The sequence below is a fragment of the Malania oleifera genome, chromosome 9, assembly GCF_029873635.1.
Source record: "Malania oleifera isolate guangnan ecotype guangnan chromosome 9, ASM2987363v1, whole genome shotgun sequence".
Classification (NCBI taxonomy): Eukaryota; Viridiplantae; Streptophyta; class Magnoliopsida; order Santalales; family Ximeniaceae; genus Malania; species Malania oleifera.
Window position 1 is genome coordinate 15,074,238 of NC_080425.1, and position 16,942 is coordinate 15,091,179.

The 16,942-nt window shown below is 35.3% G+C and overlaps 1 protein-coding gene across 1 annotated transcript in view; it reads right to left on the reverse strand.

Moving 5' to 3' along the window:
- Positions 1–13,078: 13,078 nt before the first annotated feature.
- LOC131164314 (26S proteasome non-ATPase regulatory subunit 13 homolog B) overlaps positions 13,079–16,942 on the reverse strand; it is a 47,432-nt gene continuing 43,568 nt past the window's right edge. The window contains exon 6 of the mRNA XM_058121419.1: positions 13,079–13,526. Within this exon, the coding sequence (XP_057977402.1) occupies positions 13,341–13,526 (186 nt within the window). The 3' untranslated portion in view covers positions 13,079–13,340. The remainder of the gene's footprint in view (positions 13,527–16,942) is intronic.

Consider the following 16,942-nt stretch of genomic DNA (forward strand, 5'->3'; position numbering starts at 1 on the left):
TAACTGTTCAGCGTATTGTATTTAGCCGCCACTAGCTGATTTCACAAAACCTGGAATCATTTTGGAGCTCACACTCCTATACATATCAGCGTACGGTAATTAGTCGCTACTAGCTATTTTACAAAATACCTGAAACAATTACATACAACCATACATTCCACACTTATTTGGTTTACGACAAATCATATCGTTTTCCAATTCAAGCATACAGTTTTATATAAATATGGATAGCAGTCATCTCAATAATACAGTTTAAACAAAACAAACGGTTTTTCAAATAAAATAAAGATGATACCCGAAATTCTCAAATTTTCCTGAAAACTGTAACCTGAAAATCCCATATTTTACCTGATAGATTTTCCCAAATAAGCCGTCAAAACATACATACGATCGTAGCCTACAAGCTTACTGATCCCGATTTTGAAAATAAACTGATATAAACAGAATCTCCTTACTTTAACTCGAATTCCAACTACGAACTCTACGGTACCCAAAACTACGTATCGAGACTCCAAAACTTATAAACCATAGTACAATACATGCTTAAAACTCATACTACTACACATGTTTTGAATCAGAAAAGAAAATCGAGTCTTACCTCGATTTTGGCCCGAAACCAGAAACTACTCGAAACGAGATTCTGATCTGCTAAGAACGTAGAGAATCCTCCCCTGATCTACGCGGTAACATCAGATTTACGAATCAAGCAACGAACGACGAAGAAACCTAGAGAGAGAGAATTCTTCAAGTTCTAGAGAGAGAGGGAGAGGATATTCTTGAGATAGCTTAATGATTAAGCAAAGGAAAGTGATATTTATAGCCCTTGACTCGGCCGCCCTCATCGACGAGACACTAAAGACACCTCGTCGACGAGCTTGAGATTCCTGATTTCCCGAAATCTCTTGACTTCTCCTCGTCGACAAGGTTCTGAATTTTGTCGACGAGAACAGAAGGGATTTCGTCGACAAACTCTAGCCTCGTCGACGAACTCTGCTCAATTTACCAACTTACCCTTCTTTTACATAATTAATCCAAATATCACAGTTCGGGTTCTTACAGATTTCTTTCTGAATTGGTGTGTAGGTACTAGTTGTGGTTCATGAAGATCCCTTGAATATTCCCTATGGCTCCCTGTATTTTTGTTTACCCCCTTACAATTCTGTGTATTTCTGCATTTCTCTTGTATTTATATGTATTTCCCTGTATTATGGTGTATTAACCTGTATTATGGTGTATTTCCCTGTATTATGGTATATTGCCCTGTATTTGTTATAAACACTAATAAAAATCTTGTTATATTTAAGGTCCGGTTAAAATTGGGTGTCTACAAAAAATTCCTCTATTTAATTTGAATTGGAAAAACAATCCTTTTGACAATAAGCAAGGGAAATTGATACCGGCGACCAAAAGAACCCAAAGCACTAACACATAATTCCACAAAATCTACAATAAATTCATATCATTATTTAAAAGAAGATGAAAAAGAATAAGAAGAAGAAGCAAATCTACAATAGACTCATATTGTTATTTATATCTATTGTCCATTTCTCTCACCTAGTGCTCACTTCCATTGTCCATTTCTCTCCCCCACCCCTCTGAAACAAAAAAAAATCACAAATTACTAAATATATATATTGGCTACCAATTTATATCCAAACAAACAAAATATATAATTGATGAATGCTCAGCGGATATAGTTGTTATGCATATAATTTGAGCATTCATTTCATGAAACTAGAAGCTATGGATAGTCATTTTCTAACCAATAACTTAATTAAATAATTCAAGAATCAAGTTAAAACAAAGAGGAAAAAAAATTATACAAGACAGTTGACTGACCACTTAAAGGCGGTCGACCAACCCCTGCAATTCTCATTTTTTGTGCATGTGCAAAGAATTTTGGTGCTAGCAATTGACCAGTCCCATGAAGCAGTTGACTAGTTTAGTTAAAAATTCAAATTTTGAAATTATTTTATTTGATTTGCTATTGATTTTGGGATGCCATGTGTCCTAGTCATTGCCACGTGTCATCCAATGAACCAAGTAGTTGTTGGTTATTGGCTATTGGTTGGTGGTTATGGAAATTGAAATTTTAAATTTTAAATCTCCATTTCCCTCCATCTTGCATGGTCTATAAATAGACCATGCATGGGTTTTTTTGTGGCATGCCCTCGTAGGGAAAAGGAAGAGTTTTGTAGCAGAAAAAAAATTATGTTTTGGTGTGTTTGAGAGGAAAGTTTACATTTTGGTATTTGAGAGACATCTCATTCTTCTCTCACATTTCATGTGTGTGTGTGTCCCCATGCTCATTTTTTTGAGTGTTTTTCCACTAGAAATACAAATAGTTCTTAGATTCATATTAGTTGTACCCTTCATTTGTAATTTTCATGTTTGTATTATAATTATGCATGTAAAAATTTACATTATTGTCATGCCCCGAACTCGGAAATGGGCCCCAGGGTGTGATTTAGTAACCTAACATGTCCCTGTATCATACAACCATTCATGATACTACACAATATAAGGGTCTAACCCCGTAGGGTGGGTTCACATACACAATATATGTAGCGGAAAAATTCAACCTATTAAATCACAACACCATACCAAAGTCTATACAATACCATAATACAAAACATAACCTCTAGGTGTCTACATAACCCAAAATGAGACCCCGGCTATATATTAGTACTTACACACGTTCTTATACAATGCTAATCGAAAACCACGCTCCCAACTCGCTAGAACGCTAGGTTCGATTACCCGAAGGACCTGAAAAATATTTGTATGATAGGGGTGAGACACTTCTTAATAAGAGAAAATCAAGTTATATCAATGTGTGGCACATGAGTGTTATTCCAACAGTAAAACATAACATTTCACAATTCCAGTATTTTCACAATACAATTCCAGTATACATACGATACCAAACAATACAATCTAGTGTCGTCACACTCTTCGGCCTAAGTCGGCCTGTCTGGTGGTATTTCACACCTTTCGGCAAAATTCGGTGCCCCCGGTAACCTGGCATAGCATAAGTCCCGACAGCGTTGAACCAGTACAAATCTGGTGTTCTCACACCCTTCGGTATAAACCGACCTGTCTAGTGGTATTGCACACTCTTCGACAAAAGTCGGTACCCCCGGTAACCTAGCATAGCATAAGCCCCCACAACGTTGAACTAGTGAAAATCTGGTGTTCTCACACCCTTCAGTATAAATTGGCTTGTCTAGTGGTATTGCACACTCTTCGACAAAAGCCAGACATATGAGCCTATAGTAGGTAACCTACTCAGCCACCTACGGTATTATTCCGGCACGCCTTATATCTCAGCCTTCGGTAGTTAAGCGGCACACTTCGATTGTCCTCAGCCTTTGGTGTTATTCCGACTTGGCATTTTCACAAAACCTGGAACATTTTGGAACTCATGTTCCTATATATCATGTCAACAACTCACAGCCTACAACAGTTAATCGGCATGCTTTTTCACAAAACACATCATTCAATACATCAGTTCATTCCACACTTATTTGGGTAAACAAATAATCTCATATCAAATACTCCAAAAATACAGTTTAAAATAATCAAAGGTACGGTCATCTCTATATTACAATTTAATCATATATATATATATATATATATATATATATTTACAATAGAAACAAAGATGATACCCGAAACCCCCAATTTTTCCAAAAACTGTAACCTGAAAATCCCATCATTTCACCCAATAGATTTTCCCAAATGAGTAACCAAAACATCCGTGGAATCATAAACCATAGTTTTGTCGATTCAGATTTCACAAAATAGTTTTGTCAATTCAGATTTCACAAAATAACTTATATAAATAGAAACCCCTTACCTTTCCCCAAAAACTGAAACACGAACTATACAGCTCCAAAACAGTGAATTGGAGTTCCCAAGACCTAAAAACTGAAGAACAATACTTCAATATAATCCCTACTACTACATATCTACCAAACCAAAAACAAAAACCCTTACCTCGATTTCGGGGTAAAACCCAAAAATTCTCAAAATGAAGATCTGATCCTCTATAACTGTAGAGATTCTCCTCCTAATCCACGTAGCAATGTCGGATCGTTGATTCGGGTAACAAATGACCCGAGATCCTAGAGAGAGAGAGTCTCCTTCGAATTCTAGAGAGGGGGATAATTTGAGTTTCTTAGCAATGAAGCAACCAAAATCTCCTATTTATAGACCCTTGACTCGGTCCAATTTGTCGACAAGACGGCTCCTTCGTCAATGAACCATTCAAGCATTTCGTCGACGAACCGTTACCTTCGGCGCCAAACCCTCTTCTGATATTTTACAACTCGTTTGGTATCTCTTTGTCGACGAGGTTCTGAATTTCAACAACGAACAGTATGAGGGCCTTCGTCGACGAGAACAATGGCTTCATCGACGAAGCCTGCTAATTTTACCTTTTTACCCTTTACTTATTTATTTAATCTGGACTTCTTGGGTTGGGTTCTTACAATTATTGTATTCTTTGTATGTGGTGTAATATTTTGATTGTCTAGTGTAATATTTTGATTGTCTATTCGTGCAAAGTGTTGTTATAATGTTTCTAAAAGGTTAATCATGCATATTTCAAAGCTCAATTAGTTTTGAAACCATTTTACTCAAAAAAAAAAAAAGTATTTTCGAAAAATATTTTTTTGCTAATATTTTCTGCTCATTTCTTTATGTATGCATGTGAATTTATGCATTTGGCATGTTAGTTAGGATAGGCATAGATAAGAGTCATGCTCTAGTTTCATAAAATTTGCATAAAAAAAAAATTTAAATAGTAAAAAGTGCATGCAGGTGGTCAACCAGGCTAGAGGGCACAGTCGATCGGTTCCTTCTCTAGAAAATGATCGTTCAACCATTAAGGCATAGTCAATCAACTAATCTAGAAGTCATTTTCAACTCTTTTTCTAGACTTTTCTTGGAATTTTGAGCCTTTGCTTGGTGACACTCATTAGAGTGCATAGTCAAGTTTGCTAACTGATTATTTGATGTAGTTTAATGGTTTTTTTCTTAAAATAAAAAAAATCAAAAAAGTTATTTTTAAAATATTCTCCAAAAAAGAAGTCCTGAAATGAATGTTTATGATGCGACTTTCGAAAAATTTTCAGAATGTTATATCTATATTGCACATAATATGTTAGGATTAATATAATTCATTGATTGGAACAAGCTTACAATTACTTAACATATTCAGACTTTGATACACTATCATTTCTTTCCTTCTTTATTTGTAAATTTACATCAATTAAAAATAAAATAAAAAAACTTGGAAACAAGTTTCCTTTTATTATAAGATGCACAACGATATCTTCTAATGACATATGTTTTCTTTTGTATTTCAAATGATACTTACAATATTCCAATATTTTGGTGATTTTTTCAATGAGACATTTAGCAACAAAAGTCATCTGAAGTTATATACTCATTCATTTGGGATGCACATCCTTTTATCAATGAGTTCATCAAAAGAGGGAAGGAGAGTGTAAAACCTCAATGCTAACAAATGAAAATAGTCTTGGACCTAAACCAACCATTCACTCTTAAATAAAAATAGAAGGTCAAAATGGCATGCCAAATATTTAGTGTTGACCTTATTGGTCACGCCCGGTTTTGATTATGATAAATACTCATTGTATCTAATGAGTTTTTGTGTAGGAATCAAGAATGATAAGATCAAGATGTGCACAAAGCAAGAAAGGCTTGAAGACAATTTCATAAACTCTTAATTATAATATTTTCCAGTGAAATTGTCTGTAATAGTAATTAGGGTTTTTCGGTTTGTAATAAGCTCACACACATCACATGAATGATTTACTTTGTAAGCTCAAACCGAACCATAGAAAGACCTTAGGGTGTACCTTCGGTCGACCGACACCGGACTTTTTCGATGTCTTCAAAATTGGACCCCAAGTGACCTTAGGACACTCACCTTTGCACTTGTATGTAATAGGCACTTGAATAGGGTTTGAATGTTGCAAGAAGGGACCGAAATGCACACTTGGTGCACTTTCGGTCGACCGGCCAACTCAGTTCAATTTGGCCCGGTCGACCGAAACCGGTCCGAGTCAACTGTTTGACCCATGCCCGATCGACCGAGCACTTATAGGTCATTTGACCTCGGTCGACCGAACCTCCTGGGGGTCAACAGTTTGACCTCCCGGTCGACCGACCATTTTTGTTCTCCAACAACTTGGTCGACCGAAGGGTCTCGGGAAAATTTCCAACGGTCTGGTCGACCGAGCCATGCAGTTCAAAAAGGGGCCGGTCGACCGAACCTCGGTGTTTTTGAAAATCGCCTTTGTCCGGTCGACCGACCACTCAGTTCAAAATACTCCCGGTCGACCGAGCTACTTGAGTCTTGGTCGACCGAACCACTTTTGGTCGACCGGACCTCTCAGGTTGTTCCCATTTTTACCGTGGTTAATATTTTTCTAAACAGGGTTAAAATGCATTAAACTCCATTAAACTTTTCTAATAATACCCTATAGGTCCCCAACAGTCATATTTTCTCCCTTGCCTATATATATGTCTTCATTTGCAAAGATTAAGGGGATTACCACTTTGATTAGGGAAAATTCTTTGAAAATCCAAAACCCTATAATACTCATTCTTAAGCCTCCTACACTCATACTTATCTTCTCATACAAATTAAACCCTTTGTAAGTTGATTGAGTGCTAGTCTAAGTAGGTTTGCTCTCTCATTCATATTTGATTGTTTTATTATCCTTGAGAGCTAAACCTTGAGTATTCTTAGGGGACTTTATTAATAAGTCTATCCTAAGAATACTTTGATAGATCTTCTAAGATTTGCACCTCCATTGCAACATCTTAAGAAGATTGTAATTGTATTTTGGTTGCAAAACATTTTCAAATATCTACTATGTTATTAATCTTGAAAATATTTGATGAGATATTTGCTAGTGTGATAAAATCTTTGTTGCAATACTCGTTAACTCATATATCTCTTGCTGAATACAAAGATTGAATATCATTTTTCAAACCAAACTTATACGTTGCTAGAGCTTCATATACATATGTGTATTGAGAAAACTTGTTGATTGAAATATATGAAGTCTGGATGATATCTTTGTTTGAGCACTTAGATTGAATATCCTGTGATACAAAGATCATTTAGGTTTGCACTCTCACGCACTCATTACAACGATAGTAAATCTATTTGAGAGTTGACATCTTAGACCACACTGAGCTTACATATTATTTCATATTTGTGGTATATATTATTGCGCGAATTTGGGTACATATCTGCTTTACTCGAAAGCACAATCACTGTACCATTTCAGTATAATACACATTGGTTGTATTTCCAGGCACTGGCCTGAAGAGGGAGACTAGCCCTGGAATAGTCCCGGATTGGCTTAGACCCGGTTAGGAAAGCTAGGTGCGTCGTCCTGTTAAGGCGTGTAGGTTGAGGTCAGCCTCGCTAATTGACCTGGTTAAGGTTGAGGTCAGCCCTGTGTTAATTTGACCTGGTTGTAAACGGTGCCGCTCCACCCTTAAGTGAGCTCTTAGTGGAATCCTCTAGCTTGCGAGCTTGAGGCGGGGACGTAGGCACAGTTGGTCGAACCCCGATAACATATCTTGTGCTCATTCACATTTCTGTACCTTATATTTACCGCACATGTATATTATGGATGAATGATGCGTATAACTTAATTTCCATATTATATTTATCTACGCATTTGGAAATTGCATAGATAGGGCCTAGGTTGTGCATATACTGTCGCTGAATATATTAACCTAGGAGAAAAAGTTTAAAATTCCAATTCACCCCCCCCCCTCTTGGGAATACACCGATTCTAACATTTAGAAATCTTCAAGCTGTATAAAAGATAATCCATAAATATATGTGGCTTTGGCTTGAGCAATAATTTGAATCTACACATATTGACAAATCATTGAAGGCCAAGTCATTCATATAATCAGATTTAGAATTTTTATTTTGAAATCTCTTCTAACTACTTTCTTATAAACTCCATCTTTTTCCAATACTTTGCATGAATCATATGCAACAATATATTATACATACTAACCTTTCATATGGTCAAATATGCATTGATCGTCAACATCATTACATTTTCAAAAATGTACAACTGCCTCAAATAAAGAATTTTTACAATCCAAGAAAGTTGTATGTATTAAGCTTTCAAATCTTATGAATTTTTAACTTAAAAATTAATAAATACCTAAATTTAAAATTCCCATCAACTTAATTTATTGACCCAACTAGCCACTTATCTTATTTCTTGGTTGTTAAGCAAGTAAAGAGATAATAATATTATTCTTGTGAAGACCGGGAAAAATAATAGTAATTAAATAAAGAGGAAAAGGAAAATTTAAGGAGGTAAAGCAGGGTTCGTCGACGAATGCCCTGACTTCATCGACGAACTCCCTTATACGGTTCGTGGACGAAGTTCAGTGCCTTGTCGACGAAGAGATACCGAGAGGGGGGCATGCAGACCCTTTGGTTCGTTGACGAACTCATTATCCTCATCGACGAACCTGACTTTGTCGACGAACTCCCTTATACAGTTCATGGACAAAGTTCAGTACCTCGTCAACGAAGAGATACTGAGAGGGAGACATTCATACCCTTTGGTTCGTCGACGAACTCATTATCCTCGTCGACGAACTTCCTTCTTCGACTTGTCGACAAGTCCACGTGTCTCGTTGACGAAGCCATGTGGCAGCAGTCTATATATATACGCAAAATTGGAATTTGGGTGAAAATTCAGCTAATTTTCTCTCTCTCTCTCTCTCTCTCTCTCTCACACACACACTAGATTTCGGTTTCTCTCACTTCTTTCTAGATTTCCGGCTCCGTTTCTTCCCGGTTCGACGATCAGAAGCTACCACGATGATCTTGGGAAGATTCTCTACAACTTAACCGAAGTAGAATTTCAATTTGAGAAGTTTGAGAACCATCCCAAAAATTAGGGTAAGTAGATTATTTAAAGGTTATTTGGCTTGTAGGTTCTCTAAACCCAGATTTGGTTGTAGATGTTATTACACTAGTGTTTGAGATGATTAAATTTGGGTGTTGTGAATTCAGGATTTTGGGGCTTATACTGCAGACAAGTTAGGGAACCTAGTGGGTGTACTCAGGAACCCAGGTAAATGATAAATAGTTTATAAATTCAGGAAATGTGAGTATGGAAATTATTCTGAAAATTCAAATGATTAACAGGGAAATATGTATGTGTATAATTTCAGGATTGTGAAATTATGAACGCCGTGGGCATAAGTTAGAAATCAGTAAACGAGTCTAGTTTGTCATGTAAGGGAAATATGTTATGCTAGTAAATTCAAAAATTTTATCAGTAAATTATAGTATTTGTTTAGTAAGATACAGGGTATAAATTATACTATTTTACAAATTTCATAACATAAGTTTTATTAATTGTGTGGCATGAGTAGGTATTTGTTCAGTACAAAATTTATATAGTTTTTCAGAATATCCTGATATACAGTATTTTTGTACAGAAGAATATGCCTTACCAGATTTTACAGAATTATACAGATCCAAAATTTCAAAATCATAACACTCAAATATTACAGTTTATTTTAATCATATATTACAGATCAGATATTACAGTTATTTCATTCAAATATTACAGTATTTTCAAATCCGATTTACAGTGTTATGTTTATTTTGGAATCATGATGAAATAATAAGATAATTATATACAATAGTATTATATAGTATCAGACCCTGATGAATTATTTCAGTTAGATTCAGTCAGCAGAGTATGGTACCGTTGCTATTTCATATCAGAGTGCAACCACATATCTCAGATTGTGTGTGGATTTCCGTCAATCGCGCTTTGGAGGGATTGCAAGCTCTCCAGTAATCTGGGTAGAGGTAGCCAGTTTGACGAGGGAGAGGCTAATTACCAAGTCTTTTGAGGGATTGCAGTAAGGTCGGTATGAGGATTGATAGAGTATCAGTTGACTTATCCTAGTAGGCCAACTAAAGTTAAATCCCACCTACGGGCCACACAACCTTGTCATGAGGGGTTAAATCATGACATACAGTTTTTCAAGGTAATTTTCACACACACACACACACACACACACACACACACACACACACACACACACACACATATATATATATATATATATATATATATATATATACAGATTTACAGGATAACATCAAATATATTATAATATTAGCAGTATGAATAAATAGAAAGCTCAGATAATACAGTTGTATTTTGAGCCATATAAGTGTGAGTTACACAGTATTATATTTTACATAGTATCTCAGTTTAGTTATTTATCAGTAACTTATTCATGTAAACTCAGCTGTCACACACTAGTAATAGCATACTTCTTCTTACTGAGAATTGTCTCATCCCAGTAATTTAACATTTTTCAAGTGATCCAACTAGACGAGCAGATCAGGCTTGGAGATAGGGAGGTCGGTTGCACAGCCTTGTTTGTAGGGTAAGTGGTTCAAGGAGAAAAATATTTTTGGGTAGATCTCAGGAGTCTTGATAGATGATACTAGAGAGTTATGTTTTTGTGTATGTATATTTTGGGGAGTTACTGAATTCTGGTATTGTGTATATGGTTGTACAGTTTTGTATTTTCACTGCATAGGTATTTTCCAGTAATCGTTACAGGGTATCAGAGTAAGGTAATTGGCAGTCTATATTACAAAAAAAAAATGGTATGAAATTTTAGGTCATTACAATTCTCATGCTGTGTTTTGTGTCTAAATTATCAAGAATTGAAATATAGATCAACTAACCTCAAGATCAAGAGAAAATGATAACACGAGTTACAGTATGTAGATCAAAATAACAATGCTGTCAAAACAGGTCTTAACGTTATATGAAAGTGCAACATCCATGATAATCAAATAAAAAATAAACAAATAATAAATGAATAATCTTTCCTACAGTTATTGGAAAAATGAATCTGAAAAAAGGATGAAAAAATAAATTGAAAAAGTTTATAGGTTGAAGCGTGCGCAGCACTACGCTTAAGGAAGATTTCCCCCTTCCAATATGGTGCATAAAGCTCATTAGTGTCTAAATCCCAAGATACAATAACACTTTCAATTGATGTGCACTCACCAATCGGGAGACGAGACAATACAACTTAGTTAACTAAGACATATAAATGATCACATGAAAGAAACTACGGATTTGACCAATAATAAAAGAATTTTATATAGAAGATTTTGTTATGAAGAAGGAAACCATAGCATTTTTGTACTTCTAAAGTTCTACCTCAAGATATATGTTTATATATATATATATATATATATATGTGTGTGTGTGTGTGTGTGTGTAATCAATTTTAAAAAAGTCACAAAACATTTGATAACAATGGTTACAAAACAACCATTTTTTATAACTATTAATAAAATTAAATAAATAATTTAAACAACCATTAGATGAGATAATCGTTTTTATAACCATTAATAAAATTAAATAAATAATCTAAATGGCCATTAGAGGAGAGTCGTAAAACCTTTTGAAATATCTTTACATAAAATACCAATAAGGTATATATAGGGTTTCAGTGTGTTTTCATGCATGTAAAGCTAGGTGTATATTCATATACATTAGATGTCTGGGACTTCTGTAAGGTTTAACTCCCCGTATTGGTCTAATGAAAAATATCCTTTTCTCCAAAAAATGAAAATGAACATTTTCGGCTTTCCTAAAAATTGGAGTTTCCACCTAAAAGGATTTGTTTTCAAAATATAAATTCAATTATTTTCTTCTAAAGAAATGAAAACGAACTTTTTTTACTTTTCTCAACAGCTAAAAGGAGTTATTTTCAAAATAATTTTTTTCAAACTACATAAACTTGATTCCAGTTAGCAGGTGCATAGGCAACTTACCCCAAAAGGATGAGTTCGATCTAAACAACAACAACCAAAAAAAATAAAAATTGAAATAAAAATTAATTTTTTAAAAAAAAGTTGAGGAAAAAGTAGTGTATACCATCTATGAGGCTTAGTCCTCCGTATAAGTCTCATGAAAAACAAGGTAACCCCATGAATTAAGATCGGACTCTTCCATTTTCAATTTCTTCTTGGCTTTGCTAACCCTAGCCCGAAAATCGTCGTTGACAATAGGCTTAAATGATTTTAACCCATTACATCTTAACCATATTGCCAAAATGAGCCTCTCAATTAATTATTATACTTAGTAAGTTAAAATTAGTGGATTAATTTGTAATGGACAAAAAGTTAGTGAATCTAATTGATTTTAATCCTAAATATTATACTTAATATATATATATATATATATTTAATGAGCCTCTCAATTTACCAATACGTGAAGTTAATGTATTGTATTACATCTATTGCTTAAATTATATATTTTTAAATATTTATAATATATCGTCTCAAATCAATTAAGCATGATTAGTTGATGGGTCAAATTGAAACTGAAACAATAATCGAAAAGAGAAAAAAGTGAACCGAAAACAAATCAAAAAATAGTTACCTACCAATCTTTTCATTTGGTTTTACAATTCAGCTTTTGAGTAGTTATTAATTTTCTTGCCCACCGCACACCCTGGTGTGCCATTCTGAACACACCCAAAGTAGGTAGGAGGAAAAGGGGAAATTTTTCATAATTACTCGAGAGGCTTGTTTAGTTATGTAAAATGATTTTTGTTTTTTAAAAAATTAACAAAAAAAGTGAGCTAAATATTTGAAAAATATTGTAATTACTCAATATTTTCATAATTACTCGAGGTCTATCGACTGGCTCGACTGATGGCTCTCAGTGACTGCCTAGAGTCCCTCGCACAACCAAGCTTCCATCTACACGCCTTCATACAGAAGGAAAATGAGAGCCAAGAAAAAATAGGAAAGCATCGAGCCTAGGTTTGTAATAGCTTCTCTCATATTGTGTGTGAGATGAAAATGGCTAAGAAAGGCAGTGCCACCAAGGGAGCTTGAGGTAAAAGATGAAATTGACAAGAGACCTTGGTCGCTGAAAATAAAATAGGGCGGCAATCATGTTCATATTTCATGTAGAGAGAAAAATTCCGCTGGTTTCCAGACTCAATCGTGTCACTAAGCAATGTTACTGTAATTCAAACAGCTATTAAAGTAAAGTACAAGAAGTAGCTTAAGATTCTTCCCAAGGGTGATTCAAGAAAGGAATTTAAAGCAATAATAAGAAAAAAGAAACACGAACTACAAATTACATGGTTGCTCTTCTCCACTTCTTTGCCCTCTCTCTCTCTCTCATGAAGTGGGACGAGATTGTAATAAATAACCCCTCCCCCCCAAAAAAAAAGTCAACAAACAAAGATCATGATGCAACTAGGTCAGGTGTTTCTGCCTCAACAGACAGCAAAGCTGTGTGTACTTTGTCCATCCAATTGTCCAGCCGATCACGCAATGATTCAATCTGAGGAACCCCAAGAACTCTGGGTTGCACCCAGGAAACATGGACTGTTCCCTCAACTTGATCAATTATTCCCTCAATAAGGTGAACCTGCGCCAAAATTCTTCCACTGTTTAGAAAAGAGTAGCATTCCAAGCTTACTAAGGAGTATGGCCTTCTAGAAATTAGTTTTAACTAAATAAATAAAGTGGGCTTAATACAAGAGATGGCCAGTGTGTTAAGGCAGACTCCAATATCAACCTGAAGTTATCAGAAAACAAGTATAATCAGGGATGAAAATTCCAACTTCCTGTAAATTAAAACAGACCAACTAGAAGACACAATGTTGATTCAACCCAAACCAACTGCCAAAAACAATAAATGGGTGAGCCTAACATAAAAGCAGGAAAGAAATGAAAATGAACATAACAATATAACCACATGCAAGGAATGACGACAATGATAAGGCATATCCCAATGGCCAATGTGGCATCTGCTTCATGAATCCCTTTCTCTTTTATCCAATCCAAGCCAACATATCTGAATGTTGGGCTGTAATGCAGAATATTAAATACTATTTTATCATTTTTGATATTCTTTCTCTAGAAAAAAATAATAATAAAAAAATAAAATAAAAAACCAACCTTCATCCTTTGTAGCAAACATGTTGGACAATGACACAAGTCCAGCCTCCCCTTTGACATTCTTTTATGCTTCTTTAACACATTTAACCACAATAGAAGGCCTATTGTAATTAAACTTCCATTTTATTTTATTCAAAAGATTATAACAATACTGCTTTCTTTGAAATAATAATAGAGAAGGGATGATATTGAGATTTTGTTGAATCAATAATGTCACATAAATGTTAGAAACCTAATATTTAGTATATAAGCGGTACTAATAACATATAGTTACATATTTATTATGTTCTAGCCATGGTGCATTGGTGTGTCCCATACTTCAGAATTTGATGCCATGTACCTGTCATGTCTTACTCATGTCCCTACAAATGTTGCAACTGAACCCTCATGCAAGCAAGAATCTATTCAATAGAGCCACAAATAAAAGTTCGAACAGAACTATCCTTCCCACCAAGAGTACTAACATCACAAAGTAGTGTTAATCTTGCACCTGACACAAATTTTCCATTAGATTTCATATCCATACCCTGGACTGGTTCCACAGAGAAGGTTCTGGAAGGAGACTAGTAGAATACCAGTCATTTTAATTTTTTTTTGTATTGGAAACTAATGACAACAGATACCCAAGATAGTAAACGGCATTTGGTTTAGTTCCTTGAAAAAACACAACTTTAGGCAATGATGTACGGGATGCAGATAAATGCAAACTCAAGAGAAATAGACGCCATTTAGCACTGCAATAATAAACCCTGTGACAACATTTTCAAATTTTTGGTAAAGAAAAGGACTCTAAAGAGAATCTTCAATGTCTTCAGTGCCTCAGAAAATAAAGCATGCATTTGTAAAGAAAGCCAGGAAAAACTTCCCAGCAGATGCTTATAACTAATTAACTATTGAATTGAAGGAAAGAAAACAACGAAAAATAACACAACATTGCACCATCAGGAAGTTTTTTCTCCACTTTTTACTTGAAGGATGAGTCATTTATTGGACATAGGGTCCACGATATGTGCATGATCACATTATGATTATTTGTGATTCAAGAAAGAAGAAAATTCAGGATGAAAAAGGGTCCATAGAGAATTTTTTCAAACGGGATCTCAATTTCAAGCTGTCAGAGGAATAATAAATTTTCCGAATATGGATATCCATAATTTTTCCTTCTTCCAATTCTCTACTAACTTGATGATACACAAGCCGTCTCTGAGCATCTCCTCTCAGTTAGGATGCAGATGGCAGCTTATCACATTCAAGTTAGGGTGGAGTCTCCTGCATTAGCAAGGGCATTGTTTAACTGCCTTCAGGCAGAAATTCTTGAGTAAAAATGGTTTTAGCATGAGACTACACATAAAAATGTTCCTCCGAAATGTGGCAAATTCACTAAGCAACAAGTTGCTGTAAATGGACACAAGCTGATGCAACTAGGGTAGAAATATGAGAAGAGATTGTGTTTCCTTTCAATTTTTACCAGGGAGACAAGAAAACATGAATATAAAAAGCAAGAACCTGAAAAAGAATGAAGCCCAGGCCACATCATGAATTAAACAAGAACCATCCACACCTCACCCCCCCCCCCCCGGGGTGGACCAAAAAAAAAAAAAAAAAAACGAAAACCTGATAAAATAAAATTAAAAAAAAAAAAAACAAAACAAAACAAAAGTTTCAGAACTAGGCATGCTCAAACTCTCCAAGGTGACTCCCCCAAATTAATCGTAGCTCCAAAAGCAGAGCAGGACCATCAGACTCCGGAGTCTCAATTCACACAAAATATTAAGAGCTGCAATATCACAAATAAATTATGTCAGATACAGTCGGATGAATACGAGGGAAGCAAGAGAAACAAAGGAATCTGTCCTCTGCAGAAAAGGGCTCTATAATTTATCCAAGTCCCCTTGCCCCCCTAAATATCCCTCACATACTTCCTACTCCATTAGAAACTGGATTAAGAATCTCAATGCCGCTCCACAACGACCTGTTACCAAGATTGTCAGAATTGGATCCTAAATAGGATCATTGAAGGGGTCTCACGGGATAAATTGTAGGGTTTGGTCGAGGATCGCATGATTATACTTGCAGTGTAAAATAAAATTAGAAATTTATGCATGTCGTATTTTGTGACAATTCTTAAAACTAAAAACTTGGTATGTATAAGAAGTTAAAAACATATTTAGGAATGTAAGCCACTAAGGGATCGTTCGGTTCATGGCATAAAAAAAATTCCTACGGAATGGCATTCCCAAGATTTCATTACTGGGAATAGGATGTCTGCCTCATGAAAATATTTTTGTTTGGTTCGCATTTTAAGATTCCTAGTAATGTACAATGGATTCCCATGTCAATGTTTGGTTCAACATGGGAATCCTAGTAGGTATTTTAAAAAGATGACCATTATAACCTGACACATAAGTAACCAATATGTAGAGACCCGGAAAATAGAAATAATGAGAAAAACAATAAAAAGGATGAAAACGATTTGGTACAGACCAAACCGTTGACGGTTTCATGGAGACTCAAAAAACCGTCAACAGTTTTGTGTAACCGCGGCGCAGTAACAGTAAAACGGCAAAAAACATAGGGGTTAAATATCCAAACCGTCAATGGTTTCATCTGGCAGTGCTTAATAAAGGAAATCCTGCAGCCTTGTTTTGATTAAACAAAATATAAAACTCCCTCTCTCTCTCTCTCTCTCTAAAACCTGCGAACACCCTCTCCCTTCTCTTTTTAATTTCTCTCCGATTACAGGCCGATTTGACGATCATACACCACCACGAGGTTCTAGGGGCAACTCTCTACAGGCTAATTGGGGCAGATTTTTTATTTAGGCATTCTAGGCACCACTCCAAAGCTGGGGTAAGGATAATGAAATTATATCAGTTAGTTATT